We start from the raw sequence: 21,943 nt of genomic DNA on the forward strand, positions 1-21,943 counted from the left end.
TCGGCCTACCGGGACCTGGTTGTGTACTTGGGGTTGGGAGGAGGGTCACTGTGGCTACATTTTAGACAGGTCGAAGGAGGCTTTCTATGTGAAAGGGATGCACCAGTTGGGAAATGTTGGGCAGATGCCGATTTTTCTAAATAACAATTTAGCTGATATTGATTGATGTTTTTGTTTGGTCTTTTGTGCAAGGACAGGAAAGGAAACAAATAATTGTCATGATAAACAGTAACTGATTCAAAGTCTTTCAGCCCTTAATCGCCACACTTCTTTTAATGAGCAGAAATTCAATCATATAGATTTCTTACGAAACAACACACATCGGTGAATGTCATCCTATTTGCCAACACACAGATGGCAGTCAACAATGGCAGGTATGTCGTCCAACACCACTGTACACACCGATAAATGGCTGCATCCCTCCCTGCTATATATTCTTTGCTGTTTTATTGTTGTAAAGTGCACAGAGACCCCTTGGGGTGATGTTGCACTATACATAAAAATAAACTGAACTGAAACTATATAATAACCACATGGGTGAAGGCTGTTCATGGGCGGGATGTGAGCTGGAAGCTCTAAGAGGGATGGAGGCATTGGAGGGGGCGATACTAGGAGAACCAGTGTTCTTGGTCTGCGTGTGCGAGATCGTACAAGGAGATTGATGCCGAGAAGGGGAGATGGTTGTGGGCAGATAAGAGGAGGAGGAGGGTAACCTGCTCCATCACTCCGGGCACTTCAATCAAAATGTAATCATGTATGTGGTAGTCGTCGTACATGCGCGTGCGCGGCACACACACGGGCCGATACGTTCCGTATCTCTTTGCATTTCCCCTCTGTCAGCAGCTCATCCTGCAGCGTTAACGTCTTCATTTATGTGTTTCCATCTGATCAGAGTAAAACCTGCCAGAGGCCAGAGTGCTGGCTGCAGTGCTGCATGCTGTTGTTTGTGACGTTACATTGGCAGGCACGACCAGGCCCGTAGAAATAAATACTCTGTTACAAATAAAAGTCAAATTCGCAGAATGTATGGTATGCATAGCGCTGAAGTGGTTAATGCATGTTTTGTAATGATGAAATGATGTGGTAACTAGTAACAAAATTTGTCAATTGTAGTTGTAGTGGAGTAAGTAAAGTAAACATAATGCAAATTGGAAACACTCCAGTAAAGTACAAATTCCTCAAAAGTGTGCGTGCGTGTGCGCGTGTATGCAGATATGTACCTGGATGTCATGCAAAACATGCTGTTTGACGTACTGTAGCTGTGGGTCTCGACCCCATCTGTGGTACTCCTCCTGGGTAGCTGGGTCATCGTCAGGTGGCACGGGTGCTTTATTTTGGTCACTTTTGTCTCCCTTCTGCTGCGAAGCCTTCTGATCTGGGTCACTTCTAGAGAGAGAGAGAGAGAGAGAGAGAGAGAGAGAGAGAGAGAGAGAAAGGAGGGGCGCGGGGGTTCTGGGAGCACTCTAGCAAAGTCTAATTTCCTGATTTCTCAAGGACAGTCCTCCAGTGATCTGGGTGGAAATGAGACGTCTGCTCCCTCTGCCAGGAGGAGTGGAGGGAGAGAAACCACAATCAGGCTCTGCGTGCGTGTAAGTGGGCTCCGCCGCCGTCGTGGGAGACAACGGGAGGTATAATTGGCATTTCCCTTGATGCCACCCTCCCGGCCCTCCCCGCCGCTGACCCAGCCCTCGCTATAGAAACTAGATGCACGGAGGAAATCTGCACGCGCTCACGTCGGGCTGCTCGCTGTGATACTGATACACCAGAGTTATACTTGATAGAAGACGAAGGCTGTACTGTAACGATAAGGGCACACATGCATACACGCACGCATACGCACACACACACACACACACACACACACACACACACACACACACTCTTGATCTCTCATTGTCATGTAGGCTGTCTTTATTCTGAGCTTGAGTCATATTCATAACAGATTGATGATAGCCAGAGCAGAATTCAGGTGTCCCAATAAAGCAACACGGGGAGAGGTACAGTTAGCGCTAAGAGTAAGAATATTAAAAAAACCATATATATGAAGATAAAATAAATTGCTGAACTGCTGGCCCAATATATCTGCACTGGATCTCTGAATCAGTGATTATACATTCTGAACAGTCTATCAATAGACTGCTCAGAATGTACAGTGAGTGAGTGTGGAAGGCTGGGCTAAGGTGCCACATGTTCATGAGAATCTGTGGGCAAAATCCCCTGCTCTGTCTACTGCTACGTCACTAAGAGTAACCAGTAAACCACAGATTCATCACAATCACAACATACACTCTTCACTTCAGCAAAAAGTGAGCAAAAAGTCCCAGTGTTTTAGTTCCGAGAACAGTGTCTCGTACCAGAGTGCGGTCTGTCTGTCTGTCTGTCTGTCTGTCTGTCTGTCTGTCTGTCTGTCTGTCTGTCTGATAGTACATACCTGTATAGTGAGTCTCAGTGTAAATACTAAGCCTCCTATGTGTTGCTGGGAAGTGGGAACGAATTCCTTTAAACTTACTGAGATGTATATTTGGTTTGACAGCTGGGTCTGAGCAGCACAAAGCTCTGCTTTCACTGTGCCAGACCCAGATATAGTAAAAATGCACTCTTCCCTTTACATTCTGTCTAAAACTACATTCCCTGGCATAATACGGGTGGCCCTGCCTACTCTTAATCCAGAATAGCCTCTTTTATATTTACTTTATTCACTTCCATTATTAGCGGGATCTTTAGCTGCGTTTTTCTCGGAATTGACTCTCAGATTGAGGTGATTATACAGGACGTTGATGTCAGGAGCTCAATAAAATATATCTGCGCTACCTCGCGGTTATTATATTAACGCTTCTGATTAAAGCGAAAGTGTCCGGCGGCAGATCCGTAATGGCCGATAACAACTTCCGGTTCACCGGGGTGTTCAAATTCAAGTTTTTTCAAGTTCAAAATAAAACGCCCAGCTGAAGGCCGCGGCGGTTAGGACCATTTGAAGAGTGCATGCGCAGCAGTGAATGAGTCGAGGGCTTCACACACCGGGAGTGGGGCACATAAACAATATGAACAAACTTTGGCGTATTTTTCACATCAAACGAAATAGTTAATGCCTTTATTTGTGATGAAAAAATTTAAGTAATTCTGAATAAAAAATGCATAGCTTTCTTACTGCATACTTACTTTCTGCCTTGATGTCCAGTTGCCAATAGGTATATTTTTGACACGGCGCCAATCACAGCAGGAGGCGCAGCCTGAAGTGCTGCGTTGGCGTGCGAGTGTTCTGTGCGTGCGTGTGCGTGCACTGTACGCATGTGCGTGTGTGCGTGCATGTTCAAGTCCATGTGTGCCTGTAGGCCGGGGGAACGTGTGTGTGTGTGTACTAGGGCCGGGACTAATTGCGATTAATTTAGATTAATTAACTACAGAAAAATGAATCGCGATTAACTACAGATAAATTAATCGCACCTTCTTTTTCACCGCGGAACGTTTCTCACTGGGCGCTTTTCTATAGTACTGAAAACTGGATTTTTTGTGTTGCCTAGAACTGGAGGTCTGACAAAAAACAGTAACAATATGAAGTAAGTACAGCTTTGTGATGTCACTGAGATGTACTTGTTACTGTTACTAAAAAAAATTTCAGACCTCCAGTTCTAGGCAACACAGAATGGGGTGACTTTTTATTATTATTTCCACAACAGGTATATTAATGACAGTAAAATGTTGAAAATGAGTGGTATCCTGTAGTCACTATTCATTGATTCACTGGGATACCAAAAAACATTTAAAAAAAGAGGTTTCTCGCTGTTCTCGGGTTGAATATTTATATGCGATTAAAATGCGATTAATCTAGATTAATTAATCGCAAAGCCTCTGATTAATTAGATTAATTTTTTTAATCGAGTCCCAGCTCTAGTGTGTACATGTGATGTGATGTCCCTGAGGATCTGCCATACAAGACGCAGAGGAGAGAGAGTGAGAGAGATGAGTTGGTGGGCGGTCGGTGATTCACTTTCAGCTCACATAAGTGTCACTTAACAGTGGCTCTGCCCAATTCGATTGCTGCAGGGTCCTCATCTCATAACACATTCCTGTTGAAATCAGATATAAGCCAGACATATATTGTGTAATATGGCTTATGAATATGGACGACGTGGGGAGAAAAAACACACCACATTTCCATATTCCATTCGTCCTGTCCCCCGACATCAGAAAAACATCACTGAATCAGTTTTAATAGCACAGCCTTTCGCTGTCTGCTGCTGTCCAACACTCTCCGTCTTCTCTCTCTCTGTCTCTCTCTGTCTCTGTCTCTCTCTCTGTCTCACACACACACTCTCTCTATTTTGCTGTTGACAGTCTTTACATTCGCTGTCAGGATGCAGAGGCTCGTTGCTGAATGACAGCCAAGCTTGCTCGCTCGCCCAGACAGAAGAAAAACAAAGTCCCCCTCTCAGCAATTAGTTAAGTGGCCGCCGTGGCCGGGTTCCCCCACCTCCTATTTTCCGCTGCGTTCTGGGAAATGATAGTCTTTTGGTACCCCAGTCCCCAGCACACCCCTAGCGCTCACACACTGACGTAGTGCCTGCTCCTGATTGTTTCGGGTGGAGCCGTGAAATAGACATTGATGGGTGTGCCTCAATTAGTCCCTGTCTCTGATCAGCAGAATTCCTGCAATGGAGAAAGTGGTGGGGGCACATACTGTATGTTTCAAATTGGATTAACCCATTCTGACCTGAGATCAGATTCTAAAAATGTCTATTACATCCTGACAGTTTAATTATTAACCCATTCTGACCTGAGATCAGATTTTAACCCATTCTGAACGGGCACCCATTTTGGTGTCGGCATCATGTTATGCTTTAGCTATTGAAAAATAGCAGATCTACAAGCTCATATCGCGCCACCGAGTGGCGCGATACGAGCTTGTAGGTCTGCTATTTTTTGAACAATCGAAGAACGACTGACATTTTTTAGAATCTGATCTCAGGTCAGAATGGGTTCATCAGACCCAGTGTGTGTCCGGTGGAAACCTCGTATGAATCTGATCTCAGGTCAGAATGGGTTAAAAGTGTCTTCGATTTTTCAAAAATAGCAGACCTACAAGCTCGTATCGCGCCACTCGGTGGCGCGATATGAGCTTGTAGATCTGCTATTTTTCAATAGCTAAAGCATAACATGATGCCAACACCAAAATGGGTGCCCGGTCAGAATGGGTTAATAGTTCTCAGTCGCCTCATTTTTAGAAAGAAAATTAGAATGGGTCAAATTATCAATCAGAAGCATCTCCCATAACCCAATGGTCTCGGATATGTCATAAAAGCAACGGTTAGCCATTGCTTTGCCTCAACCTGCAATTTCTATCTAGAACATCAAAACACGGGTTTAGAATGGTAAAACCTAAACATCGTTATTCTACATATAATGTGTTCATTGTTTGGGAAACACAGTGGCAGTGTGGGGAAGTCACTTTCATGCTGTTTCACAGAACACAGACACTGGGATGGCCTAACAAAAATGTAGTTTAAGATTCGCTTAAATTGCTTTAAGATTAGCTTAAATTGCTTTAATCCTCTTTGTCCCTGGAACTCTCCCTGCGCTACTGCCTGTCTCAGTTATTCTGTAGTTCTCTGTCTTGGTGAGGAATGCTGTGGGTAGAGTTGTGTTGTGTTGTGCTGTATATGCTGTACGGTGTTGTGTGGTGTGATGTGTGGCGTGTGGCTCGTCTCAAGCATCCGCTAGCTTCACCCCCGCCATGATGACTTCATGTCTCCAGAATAAGGAATGGACTTCCTGCTTTCGATGGGTGCTTCCCTACTCGGTCACTCTAGTTTGTGCTGTTTAAACACGCACCGGCCCGGGCCCCATTCTGGGTTTACTCAGCGTGACATTAACTTGTCCAATCGATGGGAGACAGGGCCATTAAACGCACGAGAGAAGACCCATGGATTCGTGGGGACTGTCAGCGCCAGCTATCTCCGTGCACAACATGTGTGTGTTTGAGTGTGTACATCCAAGTGCCTCGACAGAAACAAGCGCTCTCCGGGGACCTGTCTGGTTAAATAAAAAGGTCAGACTTCAGGCGACTATTTATTTCACTTTCTGTCTGCGTTTCCTGTGGTTCAACCTATTATTATCACTCAGCATCCCTTCACAGGTGAGGGTGGGCGAGCACATGCATGGCTCCAGTGCAGCCATTCCCAACCTGTGGGCCTCTGTGGATATTGCAAGAAGGGCCAATGTGTGAAAGGTCAACCTGTAATGGGCTGTCGTTCTCTCATCCCAGCAGCTGACTGAGGAAAGAAAGAAAAAAGCGACAACATCGCTTTGTTGTGGAGCGTTTCTACAGTCCCCCTTGAGGGCCCACTGGAAGCCTCTTGTTTCGGACCTAGCCATTGTCCATTATCTGCCATGGTCAAATATTGGCACGCATTATAATGAATGTTATGTGTTCTGCCCGGGGACATTAGTTTAGGGTTTTGGGCAATAGGCAGGCCTTTCATTAGCCTATTTAAATTAAGCATTTTACACTTATGCGGGACGACTTTAGCTCGTTGTTTTTTTTTGAAAAATATCCATGTTGAATTATGCATTAAAAGACCATATACGCCACAGTACACACGCTTAAGCTTTTATATATTTGCATGTCCTGAACTCCGCTTTGAGGAAAGTCAGTAATTATGAAGATTACGTGTGGTTGTTTCTGTACATGCGTGCATTTGCATTTGTGAGTCAAAATACAGTACAGCTAACAATGTCTGGATGACTGAGCTCAGGCTCATGTTGTGTTATTGATTGCTTTGCTACGCTTAAATTAGTTTGTGCTTATGTGTGTGACCTTCTTGCCCACTGACCCGGCCTTTAGTGCAGGTATAGGCCATGTCCAATCAGAGCTTAGATGTCCAATAGGCCATGTCCAATCATAGCTTAGATGTCCTCATGCCATTCTGCTCCTGACCACTTCTTTTTACGTCGGCAATATCACGCTACAAAAGCCTGGTTTTATACTCTGCTGTTGTAAGATGTAGTCCTGCGCTGAAAATAGCCGATCTACAAGCTCACAATGCATCGCGAGGCGATGCATTGTGAGCTTGTAGATCTGCTATTTTCTGCATAATGCTCATTTCAGTCAGATAACACACGAACAGATTGAACAGATATTTACTATAGAATGAGAATCATTCAATTCATCTTGCCGTACTGGTAAACGTACAGAGTCGTCGTTCAGGTGCACAGACGGAAGGGTGAGGCAAGGCAAGTTGTATTTGTATAGCACATTTCAACAGCAGCAGGGAGGCAATTCAACGTGCTTTCTTACTTTACACAGAACATCAAGCAAAGGAAACACAATTATGAAATTATATGCATAAAACAAAATAAGTAAAAATGAATAGATACAGTCAGTTACAGTGCAGAAGAGAATGGAAAAGAGAAATAACTGGATGAGGCTATAGTGGCCTTGGTGTTTCTTGGTGGTGTCACAGGGTGGGGTTTTAGTGGAATGAGTAACATGAGTCCTCGTGTTGATGTAGGTCAAGCCTCAGCTGCCCTCTGTCCCGTGTAGCCGTTGGCTTGTTAACCCTTCAGTGACTTCCATAATGTCAGCCCTCGGCCCGCAACCTCCTGACCTGAGAACCCTACAGCGTCCAGGGTTATTATTATGAGAGAGGGAGGGGCCAGGCCACCACGCTGCCTCTGGGGGAGGAATCCACGAGGTGCCACTGACAGCCTATACAGCTCCATCTTCAGCTATGTCAACAATGAGGGCTGTATTCACTCACCGGAGTTGTTATAGATTGTATCGTAATGAGAATCCATTTTATTGTGACATCACATGTTGTTTACAGGAGTAAAGATGTGTTATTATTATTATCTTTTGTGTGAAAGCTAAATTGTTTGTAGTTTTCAGGAAAGAAAAAGATAAGTTGTCTACAGCAGGTGTGAGGGTAAATAAGGAGAGTTCGTATCGGCAGCATCTCCTGCCACTTTGACCCACCCGTCGCTGTGCTCTCCAATCCAAACCGTGCGGGCCTCACGATACTAGCCGTGTCACTTAGTGTTAGATAGAAGTGCTGGGCATGTAGCGCTGTTTGCTTCGCTTTGCGTTACCCTCCCCCGTTACACACCGTGGCTCATCAATCAGGACACTTTGCTCCCCCGTGAGTCCTTGACACAACGTTAATAATGACAGTAAGAGACAGGGAGAGACAGGAAGACCGACATCGCTTTTTAGACCTGCCACGTTAATGCTGCTCTGGCTCTGACGCTGCGCGTCGCTCCTCTGGGACGATCTCTATTTCGTTTAGTTCCCACAGGCAGTGCGTCCAACGTGCTTCTCTCTCCAAGCAGCTGGATCCTGCTGTTGCCCCTTCAACGACCCTGAAGGGTGATTTATACTACATTGCACACTGGTGTCACACATCAAAAACATAGCCGATCTACAAGCTCACAACATGCTGCAGTGCGACGTTTTGTGAGCTTGTAGATCGGCCAAGATCAGGCGATGCGCAACCAAGTATTAATGAGGTATACCGTACGTTGTACTTAGTGAACACAGTGTATGCATGACAGACTGAAGGAAGCCATTTCTAAAGCGTCTGCTCTTTGACATCATGTCCATTCTGCGGAATGGGACACCCTTATCATGTGACCCTTAATATATGGGCCATGCAAAGACTGGTAGAAGGCGTAGAGAATTGGCCCTGGAACGCGGTAAACTTGAAGTTCAGTGTTTCTCCGTTACGAATGTTCTCCATGTTGTTTGTAAACAGAGGGCGGGCTGGCTGGCTGGCTGCCTGGTTGACCTCACAGTATCCTCATCTTCTCATGTGAGGCATTCCTCTCCTCTCCTCTTCTCTCCTCTCCTCTCTGCTCCTCCCCTCTCCGCTCGTCTCTTCTCATCTCCCCCGTAAAACTAAACATCCTACAACACATTCTCTTTTGTTATTTATCTTTCCACAGCCCTTGCCTCAGGTGTTCATTCACCTTGTGATACCAGGGGAATTATTATCGCAGCATACATTGTTCTCTGTGTGTACTTACTTAGATACTGTGCCTTCCTTGGGGAATAGTGAAAAGCTGTGCGAGCGGCAAAGGTGCATGGTATTTCTGGCCTGACGTTTCATCCTCTCTCTCTCTCTCTCTCCCCAGTGCCTGACGACCTCACTCCAGAGGAACAGCAGGAGCTGGAGAATATACGCCGCCGCAAACAGGAGCTACTGGAAGACATCCAGGTGAGGCAAACACCCTCAGTGTTAGTTGAACTCAGACAGTGTAAAATACCCTCTGTGTTAGTTGAACTCGTAAAAGTGTACCTGCATTTTAAAACGAACTGACATGCAGGATTTTGCTATGCGGGTGATGAGGATAGGTAATTCATTATAGGCTGCTAGGCAACAACTATTGAAAGCTACAATCTGGAACTTGTTTTAATTGAGACTGTAGGCTGCAGTTTACTATGAAAACCTGCAAAACCTGTCAGTCAATACAGATTTCATTCCATATGTTGATCTGACCTCATCAAACCCTGTACACTCAAGACACGCTCCATGACCAGTACAGAATTCATTCCATATGTTGATCTGACCCCCCATGCCGAAGCGCCAACGCTCGCCCAGCAGTCTGCTGTCACCCACGTGGATAGGGCGAGACCGCTTCTCGCCCTCAGGGCATATTACTGTTAAAACCTTATTAGAGTATGTTAACCCATAAGAACTGAGGCCGATTCTACAAATGCCTTCTAAATCAGTAGTACCGGTAGTACTGGAGTGGTTGGAACCGTTGGATGCAGTCTCCCTAGTCCCTACTCTTAGAAACGTAAATTCTGGTGCCACCTACTTGTCTACAAGTAATGCTGCCTGAAGCTCATGAACACATAATCTCCCCTGGCCAGGTGGTACTGCTTCTTGTCTGAGCAGGGCAGGACATCAATGCTGCTTTAAGCCAGCCGAAGGGGTGGATTCGAATTGACTTTGAAACTTTCCAGGCTGCTTATGAAGTTTGTACAAGCTTGCATGCTTGAAAAACTAATTTATGCCGCACAGATACAAAGTACTTTGAGATACAATCATTGTAGTAGAATGTGTAGCTCCACCCTCTAATATGACCAATTTTGAGATTTAGAGAGTTGCAGACCAGCCCCCCCCCCCTCCCCCCTCTCCTGTTTTGACCTAGCAGGCCCAGACGAGGCGCAGACATTTGGCTGACCCCGACTAGCTCCAGCTACAACTCCTCTGCGGCTTCAGTCAAACACTTACCTCCCAGTTAGATTTCTCCGCCTCTGTCGCTGTCGCTGTCCCCCCCCCCCCCCCCTCCTATATATAAATATTTCCACCCCGGTGGAATTCTAGGCATTTCCTACCCGAGCGTTCTACTCGCACCCTTAACGTGGAACGTCGTCGTTTATTCGTGCAGTCATTTTGCACATTTTGTGCCCAGGACGTCTGGCTGCAACAACGAATCGATTAAATCGATAAAAATCGATAATTAAATTCGTTGCCAATGAATTATCTTATCGATTTTTATCGCGGGTGTTTTCCAACATTAAAATGTAACGTAAAGCTGCTTTCTTTTTACCGTTCAGTAACGGCACTAGGCTGAACGAACAATATGCAACGGGTTGGTATAAACACAACACAAGATTGTCTTGAACGTGACCAGAGCGCTCCGCATCTACCCCTCTCTCTCTCCCAACTTCAGTCTCCCACACAGTCACACACACACACACACACACACACAGAGAGAAGGAGAGCGTCAGTCAAGTGGCTCTATGGCTGCGATGCGCTCAAAACAGCTGATCTGCAAACTCATCAACCGGTTTCAAAATGCCCCAAACAGGTCCCAAAACACGGCATTTGTGAGCACGGCCACTGTCCATATTTGTTTGTCTTATGACAAAAAATGCTCCCCAATGTCTGAATCTGTGAGCTTGCATTCTGGCTACGACGAGCACTAGCAGTGTAGCTTGCTAACGATCGTTCGCTCCTCAAATTTGTTCCACCTGTGTGTAATCTCAGCAGCGCATTGAAGTGGGCACAAGGCAAAAGCAGAATCTCCGTGAACGTTTTTGCTTAACAATGATTTATTCAGTGCTGTTTAACTTTGGCAATATGTGATACTAGAGCCTAGACCCTAGAGAACATGCCAATATGGCTGCTAAATAAGAACGGTTTCCCCTATCAGCTAGCATGCTACTTGTAACTTGTGTGCATACTGTGTGTGTGTGTGTGTGTGTGTGTGTGTGTGTGTGTGTGTGTGTGTGTGTGTGTGTGTGTGTGTGTGTGGCTGTGAGCGTGCGTCCGTGCGTGTCCACACAGACTGTGTAGGACAGCTGTGGTTCTCATAGTGGGAGTTCCAGCTACATTATAGATAGTTAGGAAGTAAACCAAGTGGACCCTAAAGGGTCTGTAACAGAGAGTGCAAAAATGGAACCAAATGGACTCTCAAAATTGATTTTACAATAGAAATAAAAAAATAAAAATGGGGGTCCCAGAGATAGAAATGGAAAGAAAGACAGTCAGCTATACACGGTCAACATTACAGATTACAGTATCATTACAAGTAGGAATGGCAATGAAATCAAATTGGATAAAAAAAGGGGGTAAAATATTAATTTTGAAGGAGTATTCAATTTTATTGTCTTTATTGTTAGTTACAACATGCCTAAAATAACTTGAAGCTAATTTTTTTAAGTAATTGCAAAAAGGTGCCATAATCAGATTAATCGATTCATCGTTTAAATAATCGGCCGATGAATCGATTATGAAATTAATCGTTAGTTGCAGCCCTATAATCACCCTCTGTGGTGCCCAGGACGTCTGGGGACGTCTTTGGGAATGTTTTGTGAAGATCTTTCTTTTTTTTCCCCTTTCTTTTGTGCTTTTATTGCGTTTTTTTAAAAAGAAATCGGACAAATCTGCTGGGCACACGACACGTTGAGATGCTTGACTTGCAGTATTAGGCCACTTTTACACCAGAACAGACTCCCGTTGCGTTCTCATTTTTATTCAGCTTTTACACGAAGACGCTGTATTTGATAAACGCTGTAATGTGCAGGCCGCTAGGTGGCGGTGACGGACTGCCAGATAGACGACTAAGCACCCACGTACAAGAACCACCGTTACGTTCTACTTCCTATCACAAGTAAAACCATGTTTACATCATGGTTTTACATTCACCGTCGCTAGTCACTATATTTGTATTTGTAGGTTGAGCGGGGCGAGGGAGCGCGTGCTCATCCTAGGAACTCCAAATATGGCCTACGGCTCTGCGTCAATGTAATAAACATACCGGTATGTGTTGTGAGCCTTGATGCCACAAGTTTTGCAGATTCACCGTTTTGCGTTTTCACCCCCCGAAAACGCTGTTCTCGTCTAAAGGGACCCCAGCAAACGGTACTTTATTTTGCCGTTTTCTATGAACTCCGTTCTCGTGTAAAATGGGTCTCAGAATTAAAAGGAGATTTAGAACGGTTGAATTGCCTGTCATTAACGCTGCTATTTCTGCCAGACTGGCCGGGATTCAAATCAGGTTGAATTTCCCATGGTGGTGATGTGTGTATTTTCCTGTCCGTAGCCGCCTGTCAGAGCTGTCGGCCTTGCCGTGAACCTAAACGGTAAAATCATCAGTGCTAATTGTGCTAATTTGACTATTATGTAAAATTCCATTTCCACCCAAAGGCAATCGATTTCAGTCTTTTTTTTCCCCCCTGTGTTGCACTGATTCGTCCCACGGGCTACTTGCTAAGGTCAAGCCTGTCAGTCAACCATGTAGTCAAAATGCCTTTCATATACAGTACCCAGTAATCTTTTTTATGAGAGGACAAGTGTATGTATTGTGCACTCAAATGACCACACTGGGGTGTTTACTGCGTTGCCGGTTAGGTGTCGATTAGTTCCTGCCGCCGCCCGATAAGGTCAGCCCTGTCATTCTGCTAATCAACCATGCAAGTCACGTGACCGCCTCGGGTGTGTGTGTGTGTGTGTGGGGGGGGGGGGAGGGGGGGGGGGGGGGGGTGTTGCCTGCAGTTGGGCCTCTCTAGCTTCCGCTGCCACCCCCCTTCCCCCCCCCTTCCCCCCGACACATAAACACTGGAGGTGTCATTTAACACCCTGTTTCTCAAACAGTGGGCCGTGGAGAAATTTATATGGGTTCCTTTATTTTTGGTTTCCTATATTTTGTTTTCAAAATTTAAAATTATTATTTCAAAACATTTTCAAAAATGTGCCATAAACTATAGGCTTTGACCTGACAGCGCGCCGCGTGTTCGAGTCCCGTTCATGACGACCTTTGCTGCAGGTCTCCCCCCGTCTCTCTCTCCTGTCAATCTCCACTTCTGTATCAATAAAGGCAGAAAATAAACAAAAATCTTTAAAAAAGTGCCATGAATTAGATTTTTTTTTAAAGTAGGCTAGTAGTGAAATAGCAATCTACAAGCTCAAAAAGCGACGCTAAAGTGTAGTTGCTTATTTGATTGACATTTACTAATGTTATTGTTGACCCCCCAAATGGGTATGCAAAAATGTGTCCACGGACCCCCACCCCCATCTGAAAAGGTTGTGTGCCAGGGACACTGACCACCACCACTGACCGTCAAACCTGCCCCACTCCCCCCTCCCACTGGCTCTGTTCCTGATCTTCACACCCACCCCACTCCTCCTCATCATCCTTATTGACCCCCCCCCCCCCCCCCCCCCCAACAACTGCTCTCCACTGACTCTGCATGTCACCCACGCACGCCCCTGCACACACACACACACACACACACACACACCTCCGCTTTCACAAGCACAGCCTTTGTTTGCGGAGGCAAAGCATCTGAGGAATGTGTTGTGATTGCGCCGGGCCCTTGAATGCACACATGTTCCTTTTTAGAGGTTTTGGCCCCGTGGTGTGTTGTTGCTATGCATCAGACGGTTCTGTACGCAAAACACTGTGCTTGCTTATTATGAATGGAGAGGATCCTTGAACCACATGAACCCTGGCATTGCTATTCTGGGCATGCCATCATAGGCCACTCAGGCGGACATTCAGCCAAATTAGGCAAAATGTCGGCACATACAAACGTTCCAGTGGGCAGTAGTGGCTCAGGGGTAGTGGTCCGTAGAGCAGCCGGATGGGAACCCTGAGCTTCCCAGTTCGACCCCGGGCTCTGACCCCCCCCCCCCCCCCCCTGGGGCGCCCGGCCTAGTGGTCCAGGCGCATGCCACATTTAGGCTCTGGCCTGACAGCACGTTGCGTGTTCGAGTCCCGTTCATGACGACCTTTGCTGCATGTCTCTCCCCTTCTCTCTCTCCCTCTTTCCTGTCAGTCTTCACTTTAAACTATCAATAAAGGCAGAAAAGCCTAAAACAAATCTTTAAAAAATCCTCCTGATTGCCCCAGATGTGCAGGTTGGTGCCTTGCATGGTTTCCGCCGGCATCGGCGTATGAATGGGTGAATGTAATGCTATCGATGTATTATAGTGCTTCGGATAAAAGCGCTATCAATGCACCATTTACCATTTTGTGAAAATACCCGAACATTCAGCGTAAATAGCAGATCTGCAAGCTCACGTGTGTCGCATCATGACACGTTGTGAACTTAGATAGCTTGTTGTACAATGAAATATATATATAGGTCTGTGGTTAGTTATATTTCTTAATTTATTTGCTCTACTCTGAGCTTTGTATCTTCCCATAGTCAGTGAAGAACAAAGTCTGCCTACCTGTGGCACAAGCGCTTCTATTTTCGTCCAACTCAGTGGTTTTCAACCTTTTCCATATCAAGGTCCATTATTTATTCAGTGTTTAAACCACGGACCACCATTTGATGAGATTTAGCCTCTCAGATCCAGAACTAACAATATTTTGTTATTGTGCTGTATTGAATGTTGGTACCATAGATCATTGGAGAGATAACAGGCAAACATTGATCAGAATAACAATTCTTCTACATTCTCTAATTGTGTAGACTTATTGTAAATGAAGTAATGCAGATGTTTAACAATAATTTAACTCTTGAGCGCGTAAAATGAGCTTACATTTTACACTCTCAAGAGTTAAAGATCTAAGGGTCCATTTGGTTACCAACTCTCCATCATTTAGCTGGGGATCACCTGGGAACCCCCTCAAGGACCACTGGTGGTCCCCAGACCACTGGATGAGAACCACCGGTCTAACTGTTCCAGCCTTCGATCGCGAGGACATCATACTCTTTCCACCCTCGGATATTTGTGCCCGCTACAGCCCCGCCCCCACCCGGTGTAGCGCCAGGCTGGCACCACCCGGTGCCCGGGCTCAATCCACCGCCTCTGCCCCCCGACGTCATTAATCTCTGAAACACACCGCAAAAATATAATCACATTTTACCCTCTTACACTCCATCTGTGTCCAGATCATTCCCGAATGTTCATTCACCCAACCCCTTAATCAGATTCAGACGGAGGATTGTTTCTGAAACTGAACTGGATCGGTGCATGTCTGTATCAGTTAACAACTATTGACCGGCATATTCACACGGCCATTCCCCCCCCCACCCCGACGTGGGTGGTGTTTACCAATCCAATCCACTTTATTTATAAAACACATTTTTATACAACAAGGTTGAAACAAAGTGCTGTACACAAAGAAATACTAGAATATCAAGAAAAAAAGCAACAACAACAGTACATAAACAGGGCAACATAAGGACACAATGCAGTGGAAGCAGCAACTCTTAATCAGTATGTACAAATGCCAAGGAGTACAAGTGAGTTTTCAGACGTGATTTAAACACAGACAAGGATTGAGAAGCTCTGACATGAGGTGGAAGTTCATTCCACAGTGTGGGTGCTACAACAGAAAATGACCTATCCCCCCACCAATAATACCATTCCCAAGCATACTGTAAGACTAGGGTTGGGAACCTTTAGGATTTTTAGCACAATGAGCGCCGGGACTTCTTTCAAAATAGGAGCTCGGGGTGCCGGGCAGATATGGCAGCTTTTACTACAGACGTGAAGTCCACCCACCAGCTCTGACAGTGTGATTTAAAATAAAAATAAATAAATTTAACTTCCTCCAGTTCCGGATCCCGACCTTATATAAGACCCAAAATTGTCGCTGTATGAATATAAGGTAAATGGTGGAGGCTGGAGTTGTATAGCTGTGTGTGAAGTAAGTGGCCGAGTGGCCCCCATGAAAAGCTGTGGCCCCACGTGCGTACAGTAGTACAGTACACGACTCCCCAGTCTTGTCAGGAGCCTGAGAAGTGACTGTGTTTGTTGAGCTGCTTAGCCCTGTTTGTTTGCATGATTAAGAAAAAAGCCACCTGGCAACCCAGACAAACACCAACTGGCCAACATGAACCAGAAATCACGACAGCCTATCACTTTGCAAGCTCTCCTGTTTATTTGACATGCTTTGCATGCCCTTTTGCATCGCTCATAATCTTTCCATAATATCTCCTGCGGGGCTGACCGGGAGTGAGATAACTCATTCTCGTAATGGTTATTTTCAAGGTTTTTGTTTTTTTATCGTCGCTTTCTAACACATCTCTTTCTTCTCTGTCTTCAGCGGCTAAAGGATGAGATAGCAGAAGTCACCAGCGAAATCGAGAACCTGGGTTCTGCCGAGGAGAGGTATGGAGGAACAAGATATAGACCCACACAAATACAAAATGCACCATCCTCACCACTATGGTCTCTTTCTCTGTCCCTTTCCCTCTCTCACACGTTCTCTCTATCACCCGGTGGCCATCTAAATGGGCTTGTTGTTTGTGCTCTATTAACTTACCAAATGATCCCGTCAATTATTAATGTCAAATGGCCAGCCAGCCCCTCCCCCTTACACTACTCCCCCAAATTGGGTATGCTTTTAAGGGCCGTTTAAATGTTTAATCAACCACACCCCCTCCGTGATGGGAGGCCTCATTGAATAATGCAGGGGGTGTATATGGGGAGGTGCAGACAATGGAGGGTCCCAGGGGAGAAGGAGGGGAGGGGAGGGGTCTGGAGTGCCTGGGCTCGGCGCTACTCCAGCGGATAGGGATTCCATCACCTCCATGAGATTCCATCCATCCGTTCCATTACTGTTGATTGTGATCGCAGTCTGGTATGGTACATTTACTGGAGACAGCACGTGACGGCTACAGTCTGGTATGGTACATTTACTGGAGACAGCACGTGACGGCTACAGTCTGCGTCGCTCGCTCTCAGTGGCGTCGGGCTGAACTCTGAACATCTGTGTGCTAATTGAGTGGCGGAGCGTTCCGGACAAAAGCCAAAAGGAATGCTGGGTAGAAGTGAATCAGTGGGAAGTAGTGGTGACCTCCCAGCGGTCTCGGTGAAGTTGACGTAGCCATGGTGACGGCGGACTCTGAAGAATGCACTTTGACCCCTGAGGCAGTCAATAGGCCTGAGAAATGAGCGTTTCCTGTTAATGCGTGATGTCATGCTTTATCTTTATCAGTGCTTTGTCATCGGTGGTCCATGAGAACAAGACCTCTGCTGCACAGGGGGAAGATACTCCCATGAAATTAAACCATTCTGACCTGAGATCAGATTCATACGAGGTTTCCACTGGACACACACTGGTCTGATTAACCCATTCTGACCTGAGATCAGATTCTAAAAATGTCAGTCGCTCTTCGATTATTCAAAAATAGCAGACCTACAAGCTCGTATCGCGCCACTCGGTGGCGCGATATGAGCTTGTAGATCTGCTATTTTTCAATAGCTAAAGCATAACATGATGCTAACACCAAAATGGGTGCCCGTTCAGAATGGGTTAAACGCATGCATCTACTATTCCACAAGACTGGCCCATCTTGTCAAATAAGTTGATAGAAAATCAATTTCATTGATGTGTGGAATCCATTTTGGATTGATTTGTTTGTTTGAGTTTGATTGATTTCCGTAATCATTTGTATCCAGATGATGGTAGATATGACGATAAATGCATTTACATTTAATAGGACGATAAAGCGACGTCACAATTGTTATTAGTCACTCTCAGGCCAACATTGTCTCACGTCATTTTCAATTCAGATTCTTTCTTCGTCATTATAACAAACCAAAACGCCCACTCTGATCTTCCAGGAAGAACATGCAGAGGAACAAACAGGTGGCCATGGGCCGCAAGAAATTCAACATGGACCCCAAGAAGGTATGACTTCATTATTTATTTATGCTATGAGCTTATAGATCTGCTATTTTTGAGAAATCTTTGAATAATATATTTTTAAAAGTGAATACATTTTTAACTCAAGTCTTTTCTTCCGGGGGTCCCTGGAACAAAATCTTTTGAGATGGGTGTCCGTGGCCAAATACATCATTTTGGGGCTCCTTGACATAAAAAGGTTTTGAGAACCACTGATAGGTACCCACTGATAGGTACCCACTGATAGGTACCCACTGATAGGTACCCACTGATAGGTACCCACTGATAGGTACCCACTGATAGGTACATTATGGTTTTACAGAAAAACTGAAGATTTGTATATTCAGTCTCAGGTCTTAACCCATTCTGACCTGAGATCAGATTCATACGAGGTTTCCACTGGACACACACTGGTCTGATTAACCCATTCTGACCTGAGATCAGATTCTAAAAATGTCAGTCGTTCTTCGATTTTTTTCAAAAATAGCAGACCTACAAGCTCGTATCGCGCCACTCGGTGGCGCGATACGAGCTTGTAGATCTGCTATTTTTAAATAGCTAAAGCATAACATGATGCTGACACCAAAATGGGTGCCCGGTCAGAATGGGTTAATGGCTTAATAATTATAACCAATATTATAACCTCTGTACTTCAACATCTATCTCTCTCTCTCTCTCTCTCCCTCTGTGTCTCTCTCCCAGGGGATCCTGTTCCTAATAGAGAATGACTTGCTGAAGAACACCAGTGAGGACATCGCTCAGTTCCTCTATAAGGGAGAGGGCCTCAACAAGACGGCCATCGGAGATTACCTGGGAGAGAGGTCAGGACAATCATGACACCGTTTTTATCTGTCTCTCTGTCTCTCTCTCTCTGCCTCTCTCTCCCACTATGTGTGCTCATGCACATGTGCGATGGCGTGGCTCAGGTCTGTGTCAGGCTGCGTGGTTGGCGAGAGCATGAAACGACGATGATCCACTTCCAGATTGCATAGTTTCCGTCCTAGTGTGTTTCCTCTCGGTCAGGCGACGCCCATCCCTTTCACATTTAGATGACCTCAAAAGAGGCACGTCCGTTACTCGACTGCCACCATATGTTTTAGATTTTCTTATCCATTCTTGAATTGCACACGTTACACAGTAAGATCCTCAGTGTTCATTTATCATTGCGAGATCAAATGGACCCCTTTCGGTTCCATTTGTTAACATTTTGTACACTATCGCCGTTAAATTGGCAATCTGTCCTTCCCGGGATTCAAACCCGGGTCTCGCAGCATGAGAGACCAATTTTCTACTGCTCATCCCAAGAGGCAATCCCTGTTTGGCCTGCATGGGGAGACATTGTATTCATGAGCTTCAGTCAGAATGACATGTTTCTGTTTTTCTCTTCTTTATAAACAAATGAGTTCCCATTGTGATACCAATCACTAGGAATACTGTGTTAGTTCCATTGAACCAAGCCAGAGAGTGGTGAGATGTGTGGGCCACGAAGGCTTTTGTCTTCATGCTGGACAGAGGAGGCTGGATGTGACCATTATATCAGTGAGACGTCCTCCGAGTGGCTCCAGTGTCCCGCTGGACATATCATTCACTCCAAAGGCCATGATGTCAGTAGTGATGTCATGATGAAACTGAGATGAGGGAGGCTGTCAGTCTGTTAACCCATTCTGACCTGAGATCAGATTCATACGAGGTTTCCACTGGACACACACTGGTCTGATGAACCCATTCTGACCTGAGATCAGATTCTAAAAATGTCAGTCGCTCTTCGATTTTTCAAAAATAGCAGACCTACAAGCTCGTATCGCGCCACTCGGTGGCGCGATATGAGCTTGTAGATCTGCTATTTTTCAATAGCTAAAGCATAACATGATGCCGACACCAAAATGGGTGCCCGTTCAGAATGGGTTAAGCATATGAACCCTAGTCTTCATATTCTTGGCATGTCATAATAGGCGCGGATATTCAGCAGAGAAATTGCCAAGTAGCCAAGTACCCTAGGCCTAGGGTACCCTGTTCAATGAAGTATTTTTGCGTATGTGCATAATATCACTTGAATATGTCAAAATTGTCCATAGAAAATAGCTTACTGAAAGCATGTCATAATATATAATGGTAGTAAAAAAAACCTAATTCTTTTTTTGTTCTTATAGAGATGACTTCAATCTCCAAGTCCTGCATGACTTTGTGGAGCTTCATGAATTCACAGACCTCAACCTGGTCCAGGCGCTACGGTAAGACAACCTCCTTTTTAACATTTAATACAAAATAAATAACATTTGTATTTTATTTTTAGACTGCTTATCATATCTATCAGACCTTTGAGAGATAAAAAAATTTGATGTACAATTTAATTTGATATTGAATTTATAATATCAAACGTATAATATTTATTTAAAAAAAAGTGTTTTAGAATGTATTTATTTTTTCATGAAAATGTTAAAATAGTGCTAACCGCGTCAAAGTACCTGCCACACAGTATCCCTTCATCCCAGGCCTAGCCTCTTTGTACTTTAAACAGTGACTAATTACCTGAGGTAAAGTAAGTCAGTTGAGTCTTTTTGTCACAGTCAGTGATACATTATGGTTAAGCTAAAATAAATAATGAAAAAACTGTATTTGTATAGCACCTTTCATGACATGAAATGCAGCTCAAAGTGCTTTACAGAGCAGTGGAGAGATAAAAAAAATGAAAAAAATCAAAGGCATAAAACAACATTAAAATAATAGCAGTAATACAATACAGTGAGGACAGGAAAAAGCTGCTTCACCGTGTTTCTCTCCCCCCCCCCCCATACAGACAGTTTCTGTGGAGCTTCCGACTGCCAGGAGAAGCCCAGAAGATTGACCGCATGATGGAATCCTTCGCTCAGCGCTACTGTCGCTGCAACCCTGGAGTCTTCCAGTCCACAGGTATCCAGGTTACATACTGCATCACAAAGTCCCTGAAAAGACTTCCCCTTAAAATAACTCGGGCACAGTTCTCAGCAAACGTGGCTTTCCTCCTGAAGTAGCCTCCAATTTAGCCTCTCTGGGTTGCTTCTCTCACGCTGTACAAAAGTCTGCTAACGTTGCGTGTCCAAGAAGGGTGTCTGGCTCGCCGATGGAGGGAGCTTAACGTCTGCGCCAGATGGATGTGAATAATGCATTGGCGTTTTCGGGCCGCCTAACGGGGCCTGATAAAAGTGCTGCTGTGTCAGCCATGTGCAGACCACATCGTTAGCAAAACCCACAGACACAATGCAGTACACACCACACTAACACAACCCCACGCGCACACACAGAAGAACAACACATCTATACTTTGCTTCCCACGCAACGACCTTTCAACCCCGGCCCACTTTCGCCCACCAACGACGCATCGTCTATCTCACTGGCTCTCTCAGTATGACTATGGGTCCCCAAAGTGCAATCCTTTCAGCTCCGGTAATTCACATTCATAATTAAACGCTGCATTACAAACGTATGCGTTTTTCACACTGTACAGCCTTTGTACCATGGCTTGTTGCTCATCACACATTGCACACGCGCACACCAACCTCGTTTGGGGTGCATGTTGTTAAAGTGCAGGTGCTTAGAGACCTGTGTTTTGAATATGGGTAGAGGTGTGACCAATGCTCTGTGTGTGTGTGTGTGTGTTGCGTGCTCCAGACACCTGTTACATCCTGTCGTTTGCCATCATCATGCTCAACACCAGCCTCCACAACCCCAACGTGAAGGACAAGCCCGCGGTGGAGCGCTTCATCTCAATGAACAGAGGCATCAACGAAGGAGGAGACCTGCCTGAAGACCTGCTCAGGGTAGGTGGCATGATGCTGTTCTTTAGACCTGCTCAGGGTAGGTGGCACGATGC

The 21,943-nt window shown here is 45.3% G+C and overlaps 2 protein-coding genes across 5 annotated transcripts in view; one reads left to right on the top strand and one right to left on the bottom strand.

The window, feature by feature from the left end:
- Positions 1-10,248, bottom strand: part of cenpx (centromere protein X) — a 141,454-nt gene extending 131,206 nt beyond the window's left edge. The window contains exon 1 of the mRNA XM_083780619.1: positions 10,245-10,248. The gene's annotated coding sequence lies outside the window, so the exon portion shown is untranslated. The remainder of the gene's footprint in view (positions 1-10,244) is intronic.
- The window catches only part of cyth1a (cytohesin 1a), a 64,664-nt gene that overhangs the window by 33,966 nt on the left and 8,755 nt on the right, over positions 1-21,943 (top strand). For all 4 annotated transcript variants that reach the window (XM_083780617.1, XM_083780615.1, XM_083780616.1 and 1 more), the window contains exons 2-8: positions 9,127-9,209; positions 16,510-16,574; positions 18,033-18,099; positions 18,796-18,914; positions 20,244-20,324; positions 20,891-21,003; positions 21,742-21,890. In XM_083780617.1, coding sequence (XP_083636743.1) covers positions 9,127-9,209; positions 16,510-16,574; positions 18,033-18,099; positions 18,796-18,914; positions 20,244-20,324; positions 20,891-21,003; positions 21,742-21,890 — 677 coding nt within the window. The remainder of the gene's footprint in view (positions 1-9,126; positions 9,210-16,509; positions 16,575-18,032; positions 18,100-18,795; positions 18,915-20,243; positions 20,325-20,890; positions 21,004-21,741; positions 21,891-21,943) is intronic.

This window comes from Protomyctophum parallelum (genome assembly GCF_964188405.1).
Source record: "Protomyctophum parallelum genome assembly, chromosome: 13".
Taxonomy (NCBI): Eukaryota; Metazoa; Chordata; class Actinopteri; order Myctophiformes; family Myctophidae; genus Protomyctophum; species Protomyctophum parallelum.